At 46.5% G+C, this 22,749-nt stretch overlaps 1 protein-coding gene across 1 annotated transcript; it reads right to left on the reverse strand.

The window, feature by feature from the left end:
* Nucleotides 1-11,348: 11,348 nt before the first annotated feature.
* On the reverse strand, nucleotides 11,349-22,432 carry FGF6 (fibroblast growth factor 6). Its single transcript, XM_042948393.1, has 3 exons — nucleotides 22,087-22,432; nucleotides 21,022-21,125; nucleotides 11,349-11,525 (listed from the first exon to the last, which is right to left on the reverse strand). Exons 1-3 carry the CDS (start codon nucleotides 22,430-22,432, stop codon nucleotides 11,349-11,351), a joined length of 627 nt encoding a protein of 208 aa, XP_042804327.1.
* Nucleotides 22,433-22,749: the final 317 nt, after the last annotated feature.

Consider the following 22,749-nt stretch of genomic DNA (forward strand, 5'->3'; position numbering starts at 1 on the left):
ATTAAAAAAATAAAGTTAGTAGGTTTTAAATAAATATTTGTTTAATAAATGAACTAGTAGTTTTCTTGCTTCCAATCTTTTATCCTTGTCCCAGAAGTGTCCTCTTAAAACAGGATCTCATCACACCACTTCATTGCAAAAGCCTACAGTGGTGCACCACTGTCTACAAGATAATTTTGAGCTCCTTGGCTTGGCATCCAAGATCTGGTGGCAACTTACATTCCCCTCCACACCCACCCATGCCACCCACCCTCTAAAGCACCCTAACTACTTGCCTGTAGCAGCCAACACTTATTGAACCCCCACGGAGGCTGAGCACTGCACAAAGCACTATAGGTATATCATTCTATTTAATCTTGACAAGGACATAGGAGATTGACACTGGTATTATCCCCATTGCCATGGAGGAGGAGACTGAGGCTTAAATAGCTCACCTAAGATCATGGAGCTCTCAAATGGCACAGGTGAGATTTGACCCCCCACCTGTCGGCCACCCAAGTCCATACTCAGCTGAACTTAGCTTGTGCTTTTATATCTTGACAGGGGCCTGTGCTCAGAGGCCTCTTAGTCTAGAGTATCCCTTCCTTTTCTCCATGTGCCTTTCATCATTGCAGCCCCAGCCTCAGTGGCCCTTTCCATCACTCTGGTGAGTCACTTCTACCTGGTCACTTCCGCCTCTGCAACTTCACGTGTATTGTGACTTAAAAGCAGCAGTAGCTAGGCAGGTGACTGTCCTCCACTCAGGACTGTGAGCTCTTTCTAGGCAAAACTATGATCTATTCATTTCTAAAATTAGCATTGGAGTCCCAACTCACAACTGGCATTCAGTGTCTCACTCTTGAACATCTAGGGATGAAATCTAGTGACGAAGTAATCATTATGAAGGAAATAACCACAAGGGGGCGGTACCAAAGAGTCTGAATAAGGCGTGCCCTGACTTCCTTCTGGGAGATAGGTGTTCTGTGTAAGAGACCCTGAGGGACAAGGGAACCAAAGGATAAACTAATTGAAATGTGCTTAGCCAAAAGAGTAAACAACAATGTGAAGGGTCAGAGGAAAATCAGAAAAAGTCAGAAAAAGAACAAATTTTTAGAAGTTTTAAGTTTTCGAGTTTTTTTGACAATTTGGAAAACATGAAGACATGGCTTTTTCTGCTGAGTATTTTTTTTTTGTTCTTCTTTATAAAATGAGTATTTTTGCTGTTCTTCTTTATAAATAGTTACATCTTTAGTTTACCAAACAAAATTTTATTAACAAATCAAGAAACACATAATACTTTCTATAATGGGAAACATACATTTAGATCTATAAAGAGGGCAAAAAGCATAATTAATGTTATTTTCTATTATTCTATTCCAAATTTTGCTACCTCTCTCCCTCCACCCTCCTAATTGTTGTCTATGGGTTTAAAATATGGGTTGCTTATTTTTTAAAATTTATTTGTAATTTTTGTTTTGCTGGTTGTTCTCAATTAAAAATGAATAGAAGACCATACAAATTTTGAGATATGTTATTTTCCCAACTGTGGGATGTCAGAGAGAACCCACAGCTCACCCTGGAGAAGGATGAGGCAGAGTTGGATAAAGAAGAATGGAGAAGGGCCAAAGAATATTGGGGGCCGTAGCTCAAGTATTGGTGGAATTTACCCATATCAAGGGCCAGAAAATGAGGTTTTGAGAAGTGGGTTTTTAGGAGGAGACTTTTTAGGAGGGCCTTAGAAAGTCGATGAGATCCCATAGAAGGCTGGATATGTGTCCCCAAAGTTGAGGGACATAATGGATGCTGTGTGATTCTGCCTGGAAAATCTCCAAGGAAGGAGAAAGGAGGGTTCAATGCTGCTTCTGTGGTAAGGGTGAAGGGCAGGTTGCTGCCACTCTGGAGTTTACAGGGGCCAGAGCTGTTTGTGTATTTCCCAGGGACTTGGTGTGGGTCATGTATGGTAGGGGGGATGACTTACAACTTATTTAATATAGCCACCTAGAGAGGTAATGGGCTATGACAGAAAGAAGCTGCAGGTGGACTGCTGGCCTTTAAGGGGATGGAACAGGAGTAGGCAAATTCCCCACTCCTCCTCCAGAAGATGAATTCACTGGGTCTTAAATGTTATATGCAAGAGTTCTCCCGAGATGGACAGTCTCTGAAAAATTGAAAGCAGCCCCTAATGAGAGAAAGAGATAGGGGTAGGGAGAGAATGATATTGAGGAAGAGGGAGAAAGAGAGACAGAGAGAGAGAGAGTTTTAGGCATTTACCAGGCCCAGAGAACACAAAGCCTGGTGAGAACTTTGCTGCTCACCTTACCACTCTTTCTGGCCTCCCTTCTGCACCCCAAAAGGGTTAGGAAAAACTGCTAACCAGTCTGTGAGGAGGTACCCAAGGAAGTGCGAAGAAACTGGGTGGAACATACCTTCCTGCATATATGCAACAGCCCTGGCTGGGTTACGGGGAAGAAGTCTTACCTTTGAATGAAGACCAAAGTGCAGATTATTTTGGTGTTATACGTTCTGAATTGTGACTGTGTTTTGCAACTTGAATGGGAAAAAAAAACTTGAAAAAATTGCTTTTGAAATGCATATGGCTTGAAACACATATGGCTTTGTGTTAGTTATGAGTGGCCAGAAAAGCCTGTGAGTACCTGAGTTTTCCTCCAGGGACACTAGCTCCATGGAGCAAACTGAAAGGGCCAGGAAGAGACAGAAATAGAACTGTTCTGCAACAGCGTCCAGTCATGCTCATGCCCCACATACTACCTTGATTTTACACATGAAAGACTGAAGAGGAATATAACAAAATCTTAAGAGCAGTAGTCTTTGGGCTGTGAGATGATGAGTCATGAGGTGGTTTTTTAATTTCCTGAGTTGTCTACATTTTCTACCATGAACATGCTTTAATTGTATAACCTTAAAGAAATGAATATAAACTGTGCTCTTTGGTGGGGGGAAAGAAGAAATTAATATTACATAGGTAACAAAAATTTATGACTAAAGTTCTGAAGAAAAACCCTGCTTGGCTGTCATGGGGCCTGGAGGTAGAGCCCCAGTCCAGGTGTGAGAGGGTGCAGGACGATGGTGAGAAAGAGTAAGGGCCTGTTGAGTTTCTTCCCCTTGATCCTAGTCACCTGCCCTTCATGCCACTCTGCTGACCCAGGAATGCCGACTTGACACCCCAGTGTAATGCTTCTCAGTGTCTATCTGCCAACCCTACTCTCTGGACCAGTAGTGAAAACCCACTGCCCTGATCACATTCTTACAAGGACCTCCTGGAGACTGGGTCTGGGTGTACGGGTTGATAATGACATCGAAAGCTTCTCTTCCAGCCTTTTCTTCCTAACCCGGGTCTTTGATGAGGGTTAATTTAAGTATATCGGGACAAATGAGAGGTGTGCTCTACTTTAGAGCAGGTTTCTCAACCTCAGCACTATTGATATTTGGGACCGGATCATTCTTTGTGTTAGGAGGCTGTTCTGTACATTGCTCGATGTTAGAGAGCATCCCTGGCCACTATCCATGAGAGATGAGTAGTGCTACACATTCCACACCCGCGAGTTGTGACGATCTGAAGACAAAGTCTCCAGATATTGCCAAGCGTACCCTACATGTCCTCCCTACATGTCAAAATCATCCCCAGCTGAAAACCGTTACCTTAGAGGTAACTTCCTATTTCACCTACTCAAAAGAATAGGGCCCCCAGATGAGGCCTACTTGTGATTATAGCAGACCACTTGGGGGTCTGGTAAATGGACTGACTGACAATTTCCTTCCTGGAATGTTGTTAGCATGACATCATGTCTGAGGTCAGACTTCCCCAGATGGCAGTGGGGCACTGTTATGGACTGAATTCATATGTTGGAGCCCTAACCCCCAATGTGCCTGTAATTGGAGATAGAGTCTTTACGGAAGTGATTCAAATTAAATGAGGTCATAAGGGCAGACCCGAATCCTATAGGAGGGGTATCCTTATAAAGAGAAGGAGAGACACCAGAGAGATCTCTCTCTCCATGTCCATGCACAGAGGAAAGGCCACATGAGGACACAAAAAGAAGGTGGCTGTCTACCCCTGTGGTCCCTTGGAACTGCAAGTAACTTTGTCTCATGAAGACATATATTGGCCTGTTGGATGGAGAACGCCCCACCAAAACCAGATGGGAGGGCTCTAATGTTTCTTATAGAAATAAGTAATGATTAAGCATTGATATTTATAATAAACACTACAACTGGCCAGTCAACTGACCCTTCAGCCTTCCAAAGGGCCACAGTGAATACGCTCCCTTCTCTCTTTCAGGGCAGCTTCAGGAGGAATGCTCAAAGAATGGAATATTTTGGTTGGCTGATTTTTAAAACCGAACATTAAACTTTTGGGGGGATTGTCCAAAGTTTTCTGTTGAAAATTTTTAAAAACATGCATTTATTTTTTCATAAATACATTTGTCAACTGAAGATTTTTCAGATCTTGAACTTTTCACTCTGAGCATCATTTCCTGTTGTATGATGCTGTAGGAGAATATGGTATAGAAGTTTTGACTGGGTGTGGAAATACCAGAATGTCCCTGAGATATTGTTTTCACAACAAATGTTCAACATCTGGTATTAGCTTTTCTTGGCATTTTGGCACTTTCTCTTAAAGCCAGAGGAAAGGAGTGGAAGCAGCCACCCTGGCCAAGCATTATTTGTGAAAGGAGGTTGTAGCATCCCTTTGCCTATGTTCAGAACCATTGCACTGGGCCTCAAGGCCTTGATGATGGACAGAGATACCAGCAGAGGAGCTTCTTGGTTGGCCCATCTAGGGATGAGAGTGCTCATCAGACGAAGAATATGAAATCTCTTGAGATTCACCTCAGAAAATGGTGGGGCCTGCTGCCTATGTTTTAGAATAATCAAGTTCAGCTTATGAAGAGCTCCCTTTGGTCAGGACTGCTGTGTGAAATGACCAGCCTTTTTTTCACCCACTGTCACCACTCTATTCTGCCATCATCTCCTTAGCCCAGAGCACTCCAAAAGCCTCCAGTGATCCTCCCCATAAAGGGCTCACCTCCTCCATGCCACTCTATACCTGATAGTTCCAGCCATCTTTCTAAAATCCCTGTCTGGTCCTGTTACTTCTTAAACTCTCCAAGGATGGACCTTACATCGTTTTTAGATGAAAATTCAAGCTCCTTCAGTGACAGAAGCCAAACACAAGAAACCACATATTGTGTGATTTCTTTACAAGAAATACCCAGAAAAGGCAAACCTATGGAAACAGAAAGTAGATTAATGGTTGCCTGTGGTGGACATGGTGAAGTGGAGATTAAGGGTACATGTGCACAAAGAATCTAATTGGAGTAAAGAAAATGTTCTAAAACTCACGTATGGTGATGGTTGCACAACTTGGTAACTTTACTTAAGAATCATTGAGTTGTACATTTGAAAAGGGTGAATTATATATGAAAACTTAAAAAATATCCAAGCGCCTTACTATACTTACCAGATAGATGCTCCATGATACATTTCCTAATGGCCTGGTTTGAGACCCCATCTCACCCCTGCCCTCCCTCTGCACACCTGCCTTACTGGACCTAATTTAGGTCCTCCAAGGTGCCACGTTCTTCCCCTGGAGTCTCACCTGGACCTTTGAACACCTACTGTAACTTTCCTACCCTGCCTGCTGACCCCCACCCACCTGCCCCAAATCTGGCTGATACCCTTCAAAGCCTACCTGTCTCTGGGATGGATTCTGTTTTCCACCCAGATGAGCTCAGCGTCCTGTTCTGTGCCCCCATAGTTCACCTGGGCTTTGTTTCTCATGCCACTCATCACACTTTTCTGTGATTATTTGTTTAATGTCTGTCTTCTTTGCCAATATATAAGCCCACATATAATTGGTCACAATGATATTTCAAGGCACATAGTAGGATCTTAGAAATATCAATTGTGTGGATAAATACAGGAACAAGGTGCAGAGGCCACAGGACCAGGCAGCTCTTCCAAGAGTACAGAGATTTATTCAGAACCCAACATTGCTCAACCAAAGTCACATTTTATTCTCTTCCAGAGACTACACAAGGAATAGAAGAGGAACCTGGTTAGGGCTGGCATGATAGGGGTGTGGTCAGGAGATCACAGGTGTGATGATGAAGAGGCGTGGGAAGGGGTAAGTGGGACGTGAGAGAATAAGCTTGTGAGTCATAGGTTCTCATCTGGCTGTGTGATCCTGGGTGAGAAACTTAAACTCCCTCTTCTTCTTCTTTTAACCTATGTTCATAATTTATAGAGTATCTCTTAATTCAAATATTCTGTAATTCTAGTCATTCTACTAGACTAGGGCTTCTCAATGTCAGAATTGCCTGGGGTGTGTTACAAAGGTAGACTCCTGAGCTCCGCCCAGGCCTCTGGATCAGTATCTCTGCAAGTGTGGCCAGGGAATCTACATTTTAACATACTCTTGGGTGTTTTTTTTTTTTTTAATGCAAGTTTGTGAGAGGGTGGGAATTGGGTCTACCTCATTCACTCACATTTCCCAAAACTCAACCCAATGCAGCACAGAGATAGGGTGCTCAGTAAGTATTTTCTTGATGGGTGAATAAGTGAATGAGTAAATGGTACAGTAACAGAAATGTGGATATCTTGCTTTGACCAAGGCAGAAGAGGAAGAGGGCTGCTGCCTCACTATGGTCTATGATAGCTTCCTTCCCCTTCGGAGCTGAATTCCACATTTTTAAAATATGGTGGTGGGACTGAGTGACTCACGTGATTTCTCCCTGCCTTAATAATCCATAGCACCATGAATCAATAATATTGACAGCACCATGAATCTATGCTTTCTGTTTCCCTTCGCCTTGCTCCTTGAGAGAAAAAGAATCAAGGTGAAAATCAACCACAACCTGGAGATTTGTTGTGAGTTTTAATAGGAGGGGTGGAGTCAAACAGTTTAGAGGAACGTATAAAAAGACCTTTTACTTTTTGCTGGAACATGATATGGTTTGTGCATAGCACATACATATTAAAAAATAGAAGCATCACATTATACACGCACATGACTGAACAAATTCTGAGGGTTTTCTATTCACTTTACCCAAACTTAAGGACAGCTCTGCATTGGGACCCAGCCTGAGGTACTTAACTGATTTATAGAAAGGGGAAACCATATGAGGACACAGCTTTCTGAATGCTGGAATCTCAGTAGTTCAATGAGGTATACAAGCATGGTTCTGTGTTGGCTCTTGGCACAATAGACTAGATTCAGGGTCTGTTTTGGGCAAAATCACTCCCTCCTCCCATTCTGGGAAGAGGAAACACCAACTCAGATATAAGCTCAGAGTGGATTATTTCTATCTACTCTTCTGGCCTTGTTCCAAACATTCTGGGAGGTAGCAGAATGAGTGGCCATTTCTGGCCAGGAGGAGGGGGGGGTGCAGATTTGAGGGACCCACTTCATAGACATGAAAGTGGCAAGCAGCAGAGAATCCCTCCTCAGCGACATCTGACCTGGAGCCTTTGGGGACAGAAAGATGTAGGAGCTTTCCAGCACATGAAAAGCACATGAAAAGCAGCAGGAGGGGATAGATGGGAGAGAGAATACCCCCGTGTCTTAGGGCCAGCGATCACCCTTGGTAGATATGTTTGCACCAGTGACCGTGGCACAAAACAGGCAAGGGTAGTGCATGTACAAAGTTAGGAGGAAGGATGGGGCACCTGGGTGGCTCAGTTGGTTAAGTGTCCGACTTCAGCTCAGGTCATGATCTCATAGTTCGTGGGTTCGAGCTCCGTGTCAGGCTCTGTGCTGACAGCTTGGAGGCTGGAGTCTGCTTCAGATTCTGTGTCTCCCTCTCTCTCCGCCCCTCCCCCATTTGCACTCTGTCTCTGTCTCTCTCTCAAAAATAAATAATAAAAACATTTAAAAAAAAAACAAAGTTGGGAGGAAGGAAAACTACAACTTGTGGACTCTCATACGTCCTTCTCTTCTAGGATTGCACAGAGTGATAACTTGGAGGCACTGAGGTCTAAGACAAGAAAGGGGCCCAGCACCATCGTGAGAAAAATTCCAAGCTTCCCAGCAGAGGATTAGGTTAGGAGAGACTTTCAGGCCTGGGTTATTGGCCTGGGAAGATCCTATGTCTAGAAAGGAGAGAGGTTCATAGCCTAGATCAGATGATAAGAGAAAATATTCTCTTTCCTAAGCCACAGAATGGCCCTCACCAGGGGCTTGGAGTGTGTGTGCTGGACGTGTTGTGGGACATGGCGGCAGAGGTATTAGGCTGTGAAGGGTAATGGTAGGGTATTAATTACAAAATTATATGCTTCTTTCCAAAGGAGGTTCAAAAACACATGGCAAGTGGGAAGGGAAGTGTTGTTAGAAGGCAGTGAATGATGAAGTGAATATATCAACAGCTTCAATGAGGCAGTTGGTTTCTGGTTTCCTCTGAGGTCCATCCATTGCCCTGAGGAAGGTGCAGATTCTACAAGGGGCCTGGAGCTCCCCTATTGGTTCTGAGCTCACCTTCCCCAGCTGAGAATTTCATCTTCAAGGGTGTGCACATATGTTGCTCTCATTTTTATCATTTGTTCTTGAAAAAGGAATAAGGCAGCATCTGGGCTCTTGGAGGCCCAAGTTTGCATGGAGCTGCCAGAGAAGGTTCAAGATAAGAGGGAAGCCAGTGACTACCAAACTCTGTAAACCAGGGTCACAGCTAAGGATCTGGGGGAGAAAGGACCCAAACTGTTTGTAATACATGGCAGCAGGAAGGTGAGGTTCATTCTGTCCCCCTGCTGCTGCCTTTTGGATCCAACAGGGCTGAGAGCTGAGTCCAGGAATCCTTAGATGTGATGATCAGACAGGAGACAAATCTGCATGCCTATGCACAGACACAGTAGCAGGCAAGAAGGGACTGAACTTGCTGGTCTTCCTTTGTTCCTGCCCCTTAACCCACTTCTGTGGATGGACAGTGACTTGTCCTAAGCCACTTACATGTCAAAGAGAAAGCTCTTGGGAGAGACCTCCTCTAGCAGGAGGAGTTTTAGCGAGTCAACGATGCATCCCCCATCCAGGAATATATTCAGAATGTTCAGCAACTGGTGCAACGTAGGCCTTGGTACCGGTTTGAACAGATGCCCGGCTGCTAGTAACCAGTTCCTGTCCAGCAAATGGTGTGCTGGTGCCTCCATGTAGTGACTGACTAGCAAGGCAGCCTGGTCCTAGGCATGTCATAGCATCTCCTTCTCACTCTTAGCATGAAAAATGGGAGTGGACATTTGGGGGAACTCCTTGTCAGTATTTTGGCCCTTTTAGGAGCCTCTAGAGAGATGCAGGAAAGGTCTAGCAATCTGAGGCCTCTCTTTAGAAATGTGTCCCCTCTCACGCCAAATTGGCTCAGAGATTTAGGAAGAAAGGAGCTAACGCTTTGGGACCTAAAACTTTTCTCCTCACCAGATCATTGTCTGTCCATCCACCCAGCCTTCCTGCACTGCCAGTACATCCCATCAGAAACTGATACGTGCCTTAGGTCCTGAGTGCAACTCAGGTCTGATGTACCCTGTCAAAGAGGCCAGTCAATTACTCTGGACAAGATAATCAGCTTTGTACTCTGCCTCCAAGCAGAACTGCACTTCTAGTATTCTAAATGTTCAAGATGGACCAACTTTCTCCCATTTGACCCAAGACCCCAGCTCCTTCCCGTTTCTTCCAAGGCTTGGCCATGTCCACTCTTGCTCCCAAGCTCTTACTGTTTGTTCAGTCTTTCTGGTTGCTCACCTTGGTGTGGCCTTTTCCTCCTCACCCAGCACACACCCTCCCTGATGTGTGCCAGGCAGAAAGTAGTCAATATGATGTCTCCCTTGGTTTCCAACCTCCATGTCCATCTCACAGTCGCTCAGCTCAGATCTATCTATAGATGGCCGCATCTGCAAATAGAGAGGTATGTCGAAGATGAAGGTATTTGCAGCAGATGAGGGGTTGTCTTGCAGGGGCCCCTGAAGGCAGCAGGGTGTCAGGTCATTTTGTAACTTGATGGTTCATGTATGCCGAAAATATTTGCACTCTGATATGGCTCTCTCTGGTTTCAGATTTAGGAACATTCCAATGGTTCAGGAATCTGAAGGCTCCAGGCAGACAACATTTATAGTCACTTGGGGAACCTCTGCTTTAAATACTCTCAAAGGACAGGAGGCAAGAAGGCATTGTACAGCAAGGAGCTGTTTCAGTTTGGCTGCTTGATTTCACAGGATTATCACTCTTCTCTTACTGTAGAGGGGCCGGAGGGGGCAAACTCTGGAGGTCATGGTGCCCATTCTACTGCATCCAGGCATCAGCGTGTATGCAAACTGATGATGACCAAGAAGGAAGTGAGAGTATCAGATGAGGACTTGGGTGAGTTTCCTGGACGTAGCTGGAGAGGAATTATCATCTGCAGTCCAAAGCCTCTCTACTTCCTTCATGCCCTATTTTGCATCCCCTCACCCCTCGCCAAACAGGTTGCCATTATTAGGATCCTTGTCATCTGAGGTTAAAATAAGACCCAGTTCAAAGTGAGGAAAAGTTATGGGCAGGCAGCCTGGCCCCAGCTTGTTCTTGGAGCCACACGCAGCACTGAATCCTCCAGGCAGAATGGCACTCCATAGAACATCCAGTCCCTTCCGCTGCTTCCAGCAGGCCTTCCCCAACTGCCCGAGACACTGCTCTACCCCTTTTCTCCAAGAGGAGGATCATCCCTTCTCCCCCAGCTCCCCAGACAGGGCAGTCCCAGAGCCCTCACAGACAGGAAGTTTGGAACCTGCCCACCTTCTTTCTGGTTTGCAGTTAAACCCTACTTCCTCCCACCCTGCCCTCCCTACCCTTAGAGGACAGCTGTGCCCCACCACCCATGCAACCCATGCATGCACTAAGTGGCCTCTGGATGGAAGAATGATTGGAAAGAGGCAGAATGGGCACACACATCAATCCAGCTGGTTTGACAAGTGACATTCTTGCAGGCAGATTCCTGCAGCAATGATACTGGGAGAAAGAAACCCAATGCTCTGCAATGCCTTTTGTCAGACCATCTACATGAAGATGTATGGATATACATCAACACACACGAATACTCCCACCCTGGCCTTTTCCTGTGCACGTGGTCATATGCCACATGTACCTTCTTTCCTCAGCTGAGATCACAGCATGCATCCATTGCCATTCTAGGATGTTGGTCGCAACCTCTCTCTTGGGTTGGTTACATACCATGGGGTCCGGTCACCCAGGGAACCAACTCAGGTCTCCCCAAGTACAGGAAAAGCCTGACTGAGGAGTCATGGGGGGTGGGAGGTAAGGGGAATTGTTCATTTGTGCAAAATTCCAAAACAAAAGATGTTGCTTTCAATCTGTGTGCCTTCTTTGAGGGTCCTTATATCCTGGGGAGGAAGTGAGTGACAGTCATGATCGGGGACACTTTGCTGCCCCGCTTTACCCGTCCATATTTGCTCAGTGCGATGTAGGTCCCTCGGTACAGGTCTGACTCGTAGGCATTGTAATTGTTGGGCAGGAGGGTTTCTCTGAACTTGCATTCCTCTTGGAAGCTGGGCTGCAAAAGAAATGGACAAATAACAGAGGCTCAATTATAAATGAGGTGTAGTGGGCCCTCTACCGGGTACACCTCCCTTCCCTTCGTAAGATAGCCAGCAGGGAAACTGAGCCATTCTAGGCCATTCTAGGCCATTCTAGGCCAACCAAATCATGGGAGGGCACAAAGGAAGAGACTTCCAAGCTCTTTTGGACCGCTCTCATGTTCTCCTCTTTATGATAAGCAAATCAAGGCCCAGGGACATGGATGGAGAAAGTCTGTGTCACATGGGGTGGATCTCCTGATTTTCAGTTCAGGGCACTTTCCACCAAGCACCTAGCTGATAACTTATTCCATCAGAGAAAGAACCATAAAAGGATATAATAGGCTTTTCCCAAGTCCACTGTGAGAGGTGGTCTAGTGGAATGGGTTTGGGACCCCAGGCTCTACTTAGTGGTTTTCTGCTTCCTAGTTGTGTGACCATGGGCAGTCTCCTCTCTCAGCCTTGGTTCCCTTTCCTGCAAGCTGTGTGTCTGGGGAGGAGGTGGGGGGGGGCAGTTAGAGGAGGAGTGGGGACATATGATTCCCTAAGTCCTTTCCAGCGCTATCTGTTGACTATGTTAAACCTTTCTTCTTTCCACTCGTTGCCCCCTCACTCCATCTTTCCCAGGTTTGCCACCCCTTAAAGATGCCCATTCTTGGTTTTGACTTTGAGCCCAGAAGATGCCTGGTGCCTCCTAGACATTCATGGCTCTCTAGAAAAGTTCAGGAACAGAGATGGTAAGGAGCAGTGATTTTTATGGAGAAGAGAACCAGGTTCCCTCTGTGGCAGGTGGTGCCATGGAGTCTGGGGCCAGTGCTAATTTGGTAGAGAAGCGTGTGGAGCACCTGTTCTGAAAATGAGCACTAAACTTCCTGCCACACATCAACAAGTTCATTCCCTATGCATCACCCACGCCCTCCTTTATTCCTAGAAAAGAAGGCCGTTCCTCCCCGGACTTGCAGGGCCAATGCCGAGGGAGGCTGGGGGGATTTCTGTGTTTTGTATAGGGAGTGGCTCTGTAGAGTCTAGAGGAAGAGAGAGCAAGGTGAGAACCAGGAGGTCTGAGATCCAATCTTGAAAGAAACACAGAATGAAACAAAAAGAGAGGTGGGGTGTAATTTCTGACTCCTTCCTGCTGACTGAGGCCATTGGCTATAAAAAGCCCACTCAATGGCTGGCCGGCTGTGCCAAAGGTGTCATCTGACCTTCTCGTACTATGAGCACCCTGGGCTGGCTGGAGGCGGGGGATGGACCAGAGCCTCTTCCTGTTATGAACAGAGGGTGATGAGCTAGTTCCCTGGGCTCCCAGACACCCACAGCTCTTTGGACGCACCTCTCAGACAGCATGTGCAACAGTGTGTGATCCCTGGGGACAGCTTCTTCTTTCTCAATAGACTCCAAGTTCCCCGAGTCAAGGATTGTGTCTTGTCAGGTATGTGACCCTGAGTGGATGATGACTTAATAGGGATGCCAGGAGGACAAATGGACACCCATACATGACCGGCTCCTTCAATGTAGCATAAGAGTGAGCAAGGGTACAGCATGGTGTAAGGAAGGAACACCACACTCACCTTCTGCCCTTCACCTCTCACCCCTTTCCCCACTCAGGCGTCCAGTTTATTGTTTACAAGGCACTTCTACATGTATTAATTTACTTGAGGTGAATGTGAAAGCTTTAGCCAGTCACACCAACTGGCTTCCTAATACCACACTAGGGAATTTGGGTTTTTACAACCTTTAGTTTCCTTTGTAAGGAAATTTGAGGTTATGCTGATGATGATTCACCTCTTACTTCATTCGCTATGTGAACTAGGGCAAGTGATTTAACCTTCTAAGTCTCAGTTCTCTCATCTGTAAAGTGGGGGCATTTAGAATAATTATGTCATAGAATTGGAGCATTAATTGAAATAATGTACAGGAAGTCCATGGTGTAACACCTGACACATAGTAAAATATAAAAAAAAATTGGGGGTATCTGAGTGCCTCAGTCAGTTAAGCATCTGACTCTTGATTTCAGCTCAGGTCATGATCTCACAGTTCTTGAGATTAAGTCCCACATCAGGCTCTGTGCTGACAGCGTGGAGTCTGCTTGGGATTCTCTCTCTTCCTTTCTGCCCCTCTCTTGTTCACATGTGCTCTCTCCTCTCTTTCTCTCTCAAAATAAGTAAACCTTTAAAAAATTCTTATTACTATAATTATTCTCTATCATGAACTACTTTGCATTAAAAGCTCTAAAGGTCTTTGTCTTACCCTGGATTGCTATTCCTGCAAAACCTGCTGTGGGTTATTGGACATTTCCACTTTTAAGCTCTGCAGTTATTGACTGAATGACTGGGAGAACTTGCATGAGAAGAACACAGAACTAGGATACACAGAGGCTGATGCTCTGGCACTGCTCTTTGGGGTCTCTCTGGGCCATGGCCTCTTTACCTGTGCATGAGAGGTAGAAGCAGCCACAGAAGCTGAGACCATTTGAGGGGCAAAGCTCTGAAGCAACACCACTAGGAGAATAGAATCTCAGGATTAACTGTAAAAGGTAAATGAGAAACGAAGCTACATTGATTAAAAGTCTGGTGAAGATTGATGAACAAAATACAGAGTCCAGAAGTAGATCCAAATATATAGCAATATAACATAAAAATGGATTTGAAATTAATATAGAAGTGGAGTTTCAAATCACTGGAGACAGCATGGTGTTGAAACAGCTGGGTAATATCTAATAACAATAATTAAAAATAATAATAAAATTTGACTTATCATTTTATTCCTTACGTTAAAATAAATTCTACAAGTAGCAAAGACCTAAATGTAAAAAAAAGAACCTCATGAGTCCAGAAAAAATTTTTTTTAAATAATCTTGAGTCAGGATGATCTTTTTGATCAAGGCACAAAAAACTAGATGCCATAAAAAAAGCAAAAGGAATACATTTGACTTCTGCCTGGAAAAAAATTACCTTAAACAAAACAAAAATGTAAATGGCAAACTCAGTTAAAAAATAGTTGCATTTGTGTCAGAGAGTACATTTTGTTACTATATTCAGGACCCTTGGACAGTGTTTATGAACAGACCATTCACAGAAAAGGAAATACAACTAGCATATGGACATGAGAAAATACGCCTAATGAGAGAAATGTAAGTCCTAACAGTGAGACCACATTTTTAATTGATTAAAAGAAATCAGATTTTTGGGCACCTGGGTGGCTCAGTCAGTTAAGTGTCTGACTTCAGCTCAGGTTATGATCTCACGGTTTGTGAGTTCAAGCCTCTTGTCAGGCTCTGTGCTGTCAGTACAGAGCCCACTTCTGGTCATCTGTGCCCCCCTCTCTCTGCCTCTCTTCTGTGAACACACTCTTTCTCTCAAAAATAAATAAACATTAAAAAAGAAATCAGATGTTTGATAATATTCTTTCATTGGTGAATGCATGAAGACTAGGAATTCTCATTTAATGTCTGTGGGTGTGTATATTGTTATAACCTCTATAAAGAGAAATTTGACAATATCTACAACAATGAAAAAGGAATATAGCTTTGATTAGTAATTCCACTTGTAGGAATGTATCTAACTAGCGCACTCCCACTCATGTACAAGAGTTACTCACTGCAGCATTATTTATAATAGTAAAAGACCCAAAACAACAAAGTGTCTATTTGGAGGGGAGTAGTTAATTCAATTATGGCAGATCTACACAACTGAATGCTATTAAGCCGTGAAAAAATATGAAACCTTTGTGGGCACTGACTTGAAATGGTCTCAAAGACATACTGTTAAGTGATGAAGCAAGGTTCAAAATGATGTGTAGTATACTCCTATTTGTGTGACCTTTAAAATAACAGTGAGGGTGCACACACAGGGACACGGGGTCTTCCTGGGATGATACATAAAGAGCCAGGACAACATCTTTGTCTGGGGAGGTACTAGTGGCTTCAAAGAGCATGAGAAGGAGACTAAATTCCCATGGCATATTCTTTTACACCTTTCTCCCCACCTTAAACCGTGTTCATGCATTACCTAGTCATCTAAGTAGATTATTTAAAGTGGGAAAGAAATTCAGGATACAAGTTGAGCCAGGAAGTGGAATAAGAAAACATTTATATAAAAAAAAAAAAAGAAAAGAAAACATTTATATCAAAAACGGGTGGTCCCCCTGTGTCCTGGTAGTCCTAGCCCCTGCCACCTGCCACTTTTCCCTCTGTTCTAACTTGTACATCCCTGGAGAGCAACCTGCCCTCAGTCTCCAGAATTCATTTCTGATCTAGATGGTGGTTAAGGGAGAGGATTTGCGTGTGGTTTGCAAACTCTAGAGAGGAAATCAAACCTTGGGGCTGAGGGTGCGAGGGAGAGGAAGGAAAGGAAGAGGAACTGAATGATTCGGGCAAGAAATTCTGAGAGCATCTGCCCATATCCTCCATTCTAGAACGTGTCCAATTTAAGAATCCAGCCTTTCACAGTGTCTGGGTCCCCTCAAACATTGGTTAAATGTGTATCCTGGTGGTTGTACACATTGTGCCTTGTTCTCCGCTCATTGCATTTTGATTATTCAAATTTCCTGCCCTTTAAAACAATTTTCCCACTTTTGTTTCTGTCCATTTGGTTCCTTTTCTCTAACCTTGCTCATATTCCTGGCCTTCCCCAGAACTGGGTACAAATCTAAAGTGAAAAAAGAGAAGTGGATGAAGTTTGCTTTCAAAGCTCTGTCTTTCCTTTGCCTGTCTCTTTCTGTACCCCTCTGCCCTGTCCTTGGGGTTCAGGTGGCAGGAGGCCAAGACCATTTCCCCGAACCCTTTGAAGCAGCTGATGCTTCAGGCCAGTGGGTATTCCCGCTGCCCAGACTGATGCCTGAGCTGGTATCCAGACCCAGCCTCTTAATCCACGTCTACTGCATCCTGAGCCCGGTTCTCATGACCCAAGAGTGGTGACTCCTCAGCTCTGGTGAGAAAAGCACTCATGTCAAGTGAGCGTCATGTTAATAAAAGCAGCTACCATATATTATTACTTGAACAAATGAAAATAATTCCACCAGATCACATTTCCTGGGTTTGCCGGGGCTCAGGCCCCAGTGTGACAACGTCTTAAATTCCATGTAGGTCTAATCAGACTTATGTGGAACCAAACTCCAAAGCGATCGGCTCTTACCATGGAGAAGGGCATTTTGCAGAGGGGCTTTGCAGAGGGCTGTTCCAGCCTGTGACCTCTGGCAGAAATGCCCCATGCGGTCTGGGCTGGATGAGACATCCATCCTCTTGTCTTCGGGCAGAGCTAAGTCACCCGGACTGGTGGAAGTGGATGCGTGTCTTTAAAGCTCTTCCTCCCAGGGCTAACCCAGAGCCACTTGCTTCTTCTATTCCTCCTGGGTTGTGAGTGTGCATGGAAGGGGCAAGGGTGGGTGGTGTTTAAGGAGGTGGGAAATGGAGAGAAAAAAAAAGACTCTTTTTCCTAAGACCCTTTCCTCCTGCAGCCTCTGTTTCTTTTTCTGTCCTTAGCTGAAATGGAGAAATAGATAACATCTCTCAGCTCCAAGAGGTCTGTATATTGTAACCCCCTTTCTTAACACACAATGGCATTGTCGATTTAGATGTGTTTGAAAAGCTTTTCAGCAGGCATGACTTTCTTGTCAATCCTGTGCAGCTCCTTGTAGCAGGCAGGCCGTGTGTCGGGGAGAGTTGTCTTCAGGGTTCTCGGGTCCCGTCCCCCAGTACTTCTACCCAGCAGGTGCTAACACATCCCCTCAGGAATCTGTTCTCTGCTGGATGAGCTTTGCTGCCAGCTGAATGAAGGCATGGCTTGGTCCTCCCCTCTCCCAATGTAATGCCCCACAGAATAAGCAAAGGCCTTGATGGATGAAACAAATACTGTGTTCTCTGCACATTGTCATACTACTATTGATTAAAAGGATGTAGGTGCAGTTATAAATAGTAAAACTAAAATCATTTAAAAGCATTACTGAATTCCTACTAGCTTTATTGTCAGTATGCATTTTTTTCTTGGCCAAGGGATTCTTGTAGAGAGTGCCCAAGCCGACCACCAATCGTTAAGTGGGGTTCCTTGATTTTTTTCAATTTTATTTTTAAAAGCATTAAGGACATTGGAATTCACTGATTTCTGCCTCTGTCTACATGGAGAGAGCAGAGGTCCAGGCCCAGAGAAGGCCAGGGATTTTGCCCCACATTTAAGCAGGTAGTGGAGGGTAGGTGGGGCAGGAGCTGGAATTTGGGTCCCAATCTGTACATGAGATGCACTTCTTCTGTGGGTTTCAAGAGCCTTACCTGCAGAGCCCTGAGGCAGGTCTGCACACAGCACTGATTGTGTGAATTTAGAGACCTAGTGTCCCATCTGTGAAGGGAGGATAAAGACCACATGCCCCTTCCAGGGCTGCTAGGGGATAATGCTTGGAAAGTACTCCGCAAGATGCCTTACAAACAGTAGGTGCTCAATACCAGGACGGCTATTTATATTGTCTCAGCTGGGAATAGGCATCCTGCCATGGGGCTCTGCGCCCCTCTTTCCTAGAAGTGAGACATGCAGGAAGTCACTTTTCCTAGGTGGGTTTTCTCAGCTCTTCTTCTCTGGCCATGAGTAGTCTCCTGTCCCCACCCCGTGCAAGGGTCCCCTCCCCCCATGAGAAATCTCATTTAGCTGCAGGCGGTAGCAGCTGAGCCTGGGGAGATGAGGCAGCTCTAGGGGCTTAAGGGAAATAGTGTGAATGAAATCATCACCCAGCGGGAGTCTTCCTGGCTCCGGGGATCAGTTGGCAATTGTTTTTTTAGACTGTGATAACAGGCCCCTGAGGGGCAGCGGGAGGGGGTAGAGGTGGTTTGGAAGCATCTGGGGCACAGCCACGCAAAGCATCAATTGTCCAAGCTTGGGGCATAGTTGGGCCACACTCCTGGGTCCAGCCCCACTCTCCTACACAAGCCTGCCCAGCCCTGGGCTCCAGGGAGGACAACCTCCCACCTTAGAGAAGGTGCTCCCGGACTCAGTGCTCCTGGGGTGTGGGAGGGGGAGGGTAGAGTGTGCAGAATGAGCAAGCCTTCCCTCAGGACAGCCCCCCTTTTCCCTGGACTCTCTCATTTCGTGAACCCTCCAGCTCAGGGGCCCACCTGACCCCCTTTGAAGTCATGTGCCCCTGAGGGAGGGGTGCAGGGGTGTCTCCAACATGAGGAGTCAGTTCACACTTACTTATGGAAGGTGGCTCCTTCCCATTTGCTACTCCATGCTTTACCCCTGTGCAGTGCCTCTGACTGTGATTAAAGCTCTGATTTTTGAATGTCATATAGGTTCTCTTACGGGGGTAATGGATTTCTAGTTGGAAGTGGGTACATTTTCCTATATTTGTGCCCTCTCCTTGCCTCAAAGTTGAAAGTCCTCTGGTAATGCTTTCTGCACTCTGTCCTTCCTTCCAGGAGATCTACCTGCTAAATGGTCCCTTGCAGAGGGTGCCTTAGTCAACAACCCCAGTTCCTGGCTCTCCAATCGGCGGGATCCCAGGCACGGTGCAGGCTGGCGAGTAAGGGCTTTTTGGAAAGACTATCTCCACAAGGAGGGGCCCTGCTTCACCCAAACCTAGGCTGGCCCCAGGCTGGCTCCTATCTTCTCCAGCACCTTTGCACAGAGTGATGTCTGAGAAAGAAAGGGGGTGTCTGAGGATTCCAAACCTCATGCTGGGTTTCACCTGCCCCGCCCTCCAAAGGCTGTGTGGCCTGGTGGTCCCAAACCTGCCTGTGCTACAGAAACACCAGAGAAGCTTAAAAACAACAACAACAAACAAGCAAACAAACAAACTGATCTTTGGTCCCCCATCCCAGCCCTGCCAAATAAGCATCTCTGATGGAGGTCCCTGCAAATCTGTACTTTTAACAAGCTGCCAAGGTGATGGGATGCAAAATGTCCCACACATGTCACTTCTAGGAAAGAAGGGTGCAGAACCTCATGGCAGGGTACCTCGCCGCATCAGCTGATATGATAGCTGCTCTGTATTGAGTACTTACTGTCTGCAGGGCACCCTGTGGAGTGCTTTCCAAGCATTATCTCCCGGCAGCCCTGGGAGGCGCATGTAACTTTATCCTCCCTTTACAGATGGGACACTGGGTTCCTGAGGTCTCTTGTCCTGTCAGGGCAGTGTGCAGACCTGCCTCAGGGCTCTGCAGGTAATGCACTTCACGGCTCTACAGAAGTGCCCTTGGTGAACAGACCAGGGACTGAATTCTGGTTCAGGGTATCACCTAGCCTAGGGCTATTCCTCTTACTTCCAACGCCCACTTTTAATCCACGCCTTGTCTCCTTGACTAAAGGTCACAGGGAGGGACACCTGCGTGGCTCAGTTGGTTATGCATCCAGCTCTTGTTTTGGGCTCAGGTCATGATCTCATGGTTCGTGGGTTATAGCCCTGCATCGGGCTCCTTGTTAATGGTGCAGAGCTTCCTTGGGATTTTCTCTCTCTCTGTCCCTTCCCCCACTTGCTCTCTCTCCCTTTCTGTCTCTCTCAAAAATAAGTAAGTAAACTTAAAGATCACAGGGAAGAGACCACCTGAGCTCCCCTTTGGGTATGTAATAGGCCCCTCGTGTAGGTATAGCCTCGCCAGAACCAGGCACCAATCCCAGATCTCTGCTCACTTCCTGGTGCTCAGTCTGCCTCCAAGGAGAGGTAGAACAGCACTCCACGCCCTCCCCATAAATAACTCTGGTATTCCTTCACAATTGCTCAGCGGTCTACCTTTTTATCCTTCTAATTTCTGTCGAAAGAACTCCCAGTGTCTTCAACTTCATAAGGATGTTGTTCCCCCCCACCCCCCGCCGTAGTTTTGGAATAAGCCAAATCATAGGAGGAGAGACCCAGGACTCTGGGGGTCAATAAGAGCAGAGGTTTTAGTAAATGCACTTAGAAGCCAACTAGGTTAACCAAAGGGCCGGCATTCACCTTCCCAGGGTGATCTGTGATGGGGAGCGGGCTGGAGGTTGGGTTCCAGTCCAGAGGGTGGAATAAGAGGATGTTTCTCCATCCTACAGGATCAGGGGTCAGAGGGCTTAAAACCATAGAGTAAAACTTCAAGTTCCTTTGTCTCTCCTCCTCATACTGCGCGCTAGATGGGGTACCTCTCGGGGTCATGGGGAACAGCACCCGGACTGAAAGACAGGCTTGCTTCTCCGGACCTCTCCAGTTCAGGGGGTCAAACCCGACCGTAAGGCTGGGTGACAGCTTTATGCCAGGGTGCAGGTCTCCTTCAGAACCAGCAGCCTCCTGACCTACGGTTCCTATTTAATATTACAAAGGCTGGAAGGCTCAGGAAAAACATGGTCCAAAGCAGAAGCCAGTTAATCGCGAAGCACATGAAACACATGAAGCATGAGCTCACATGCTTCCTTCTTATTCTAGACAAATATTCACTTCTTTATGCAAGCTTTTGTAGCATTTTCTTCAACTGTGTAAGCTGTAGCCCTCAAATAGCCTGGACGTCCCCCAGCCCAGTGGACTCACCGTTGTGTATAATCTCCCTTTACTGTTCATGGCAACGAAGAGGGCACTCTTCACTCCAAAGAGACTCACCACACCCCGCTCCACTGTGGAAATCTCCAGCAGGCCTGACAAAGAAAGGGGGGCCAGGTTACCCAAGGCTTGTGCAGGGCTCAGCGGGACATCAATCTAGAGGCGACACTACAAGGGCACCTCAGCCCATCCCCCAGCTCCTAGAAAGCCAGACCCTTCATCACCTCTATCCCTGATCTCACTCTGGACTCGGCAAGTCCTGCCACTTTACTGTCAAAGATCCACTTCCGCTGGGGAAGTTCTGACATCGGGGTCAGGGATTGCAGCCATATCTACATGAGATTAGCTTTTACAGACTTCACATGAAGTCCTTGCCTGGGGTAGAAACATGAATGCTAATTAGCTTTTTAATAAAGTAGATACTCTCCATGCTTCAACAAATTTCAGCTCATCTAATCTTGCAAACACTGCAGGCACACGGAAGACTGAAGGCTTGTGTGGATCCTGCAGCCCCCAACCCCTCTTGGATGCGGGAATGCACCTATGCAGCAACCCACCAACTTGCAGGACAAGGACCTGGGGACGGAGAGGGCAGGTGGAAATAAAGGGAAAGATGCGCTTCAGTGAGAAATTTTGCAAAATACTTCCTTTCCTTCTTAAAGAGGGAAGCTAAATAAAAATGAGCTTAAGTCGAATCTGGTCCAAAAACCCTTACTTATTTTCACTACTCTTGCCTTAAGGCTTCCTGGCTGGTTCCAGGTGGTCTTATATGGGCACAGATGTGCCTTTAACACTGAAGTAATGGATGCCACGGGGGCTCTGTGGGGTGATGGCAAAGGACACCAGAATGCCTGGACCTCAGCATATTAAGCCTGCACCCAGGCAGGGTCAAAGTCAGTCTGGGGGAGGTGGCTCTGCTTATAAGATTCCAAATAGAGAATATGACTTCTGTCCCCTTTATAATAGGCCCCATGCACCAGAGCAAGTCCCCTTCATCTTTTAGCCTTGCTTGCACCCAAGCCCCCAGCTTCCCAACTGGCTGCAGCTTGCACTCACTGTAGGGGTTCTCCTCGTGGGTCCCGCTGATCCGGCCGTCGGGGGGCACCTGGAGGTGAAAGCCGATGCCCACGTTGCAGTAGAGCCTCCTCTGCCGCTTGATCCCCACCAAGTAGCCACTCTCCCAATTCACTCCGGCAATCTCTCCAGCTAGCCCAGCTCGAGACCTTGACAGCAGGGTGCCCCAGCCCCTGGAGTCCAGCAGCGTGCTGTTGGTGCGGGTGCCTGCAGGCGAGGGCACCACCATGCCCACTAGGACACCTAGGAAGACAAGAGCCCACAGCGTGCCCTGAAGACGTCCTGCTCCCCGGGACATAGTGATGAACAGCCTCTGTCCCAGGGCCATCCACCTTGCCTCTCAGGCACGTGGTCAGAATTAATGGCCCTAAAAATACCGCCCTTCTTGTTTTTCTCCCCTCAGCATGGCGGCAGGGGCTTATTTTTGGAAGGCAGATGAAGGCTGCTGACATGAAACCAAAGCCTGCTTTGGGCACTCGGGTCGGGAGCAGAGGGACCCAGGCTGAGCCGTGGCTGGTAGGGACCATGGCTTGGGGACGGTGTCTAGCTCGCCCGCTTGCTCTGTCCCGAGTCAATTATATTTGATTTGACCTATCTTTATAGTTCAGCAGCCTGGCCCTCCCCTCCACCCATCATCACCCTGAC

The sequence above is a fragment of the Panthera leo genome, chromosome B4 (genome assembly GCF_018350215.1).
Source record: "Panthera leo isolate Ple1 chromosome B4, P.leo_Ple1_pat1.1, whole genome shotgun sequence".
NCBI classification, from domain to species: domain Eukaryota; kingdom Metazoa; phylum Chordata; class Mammalia; order Carnivora; family Felidae; genus Panthera; species Panthera leo.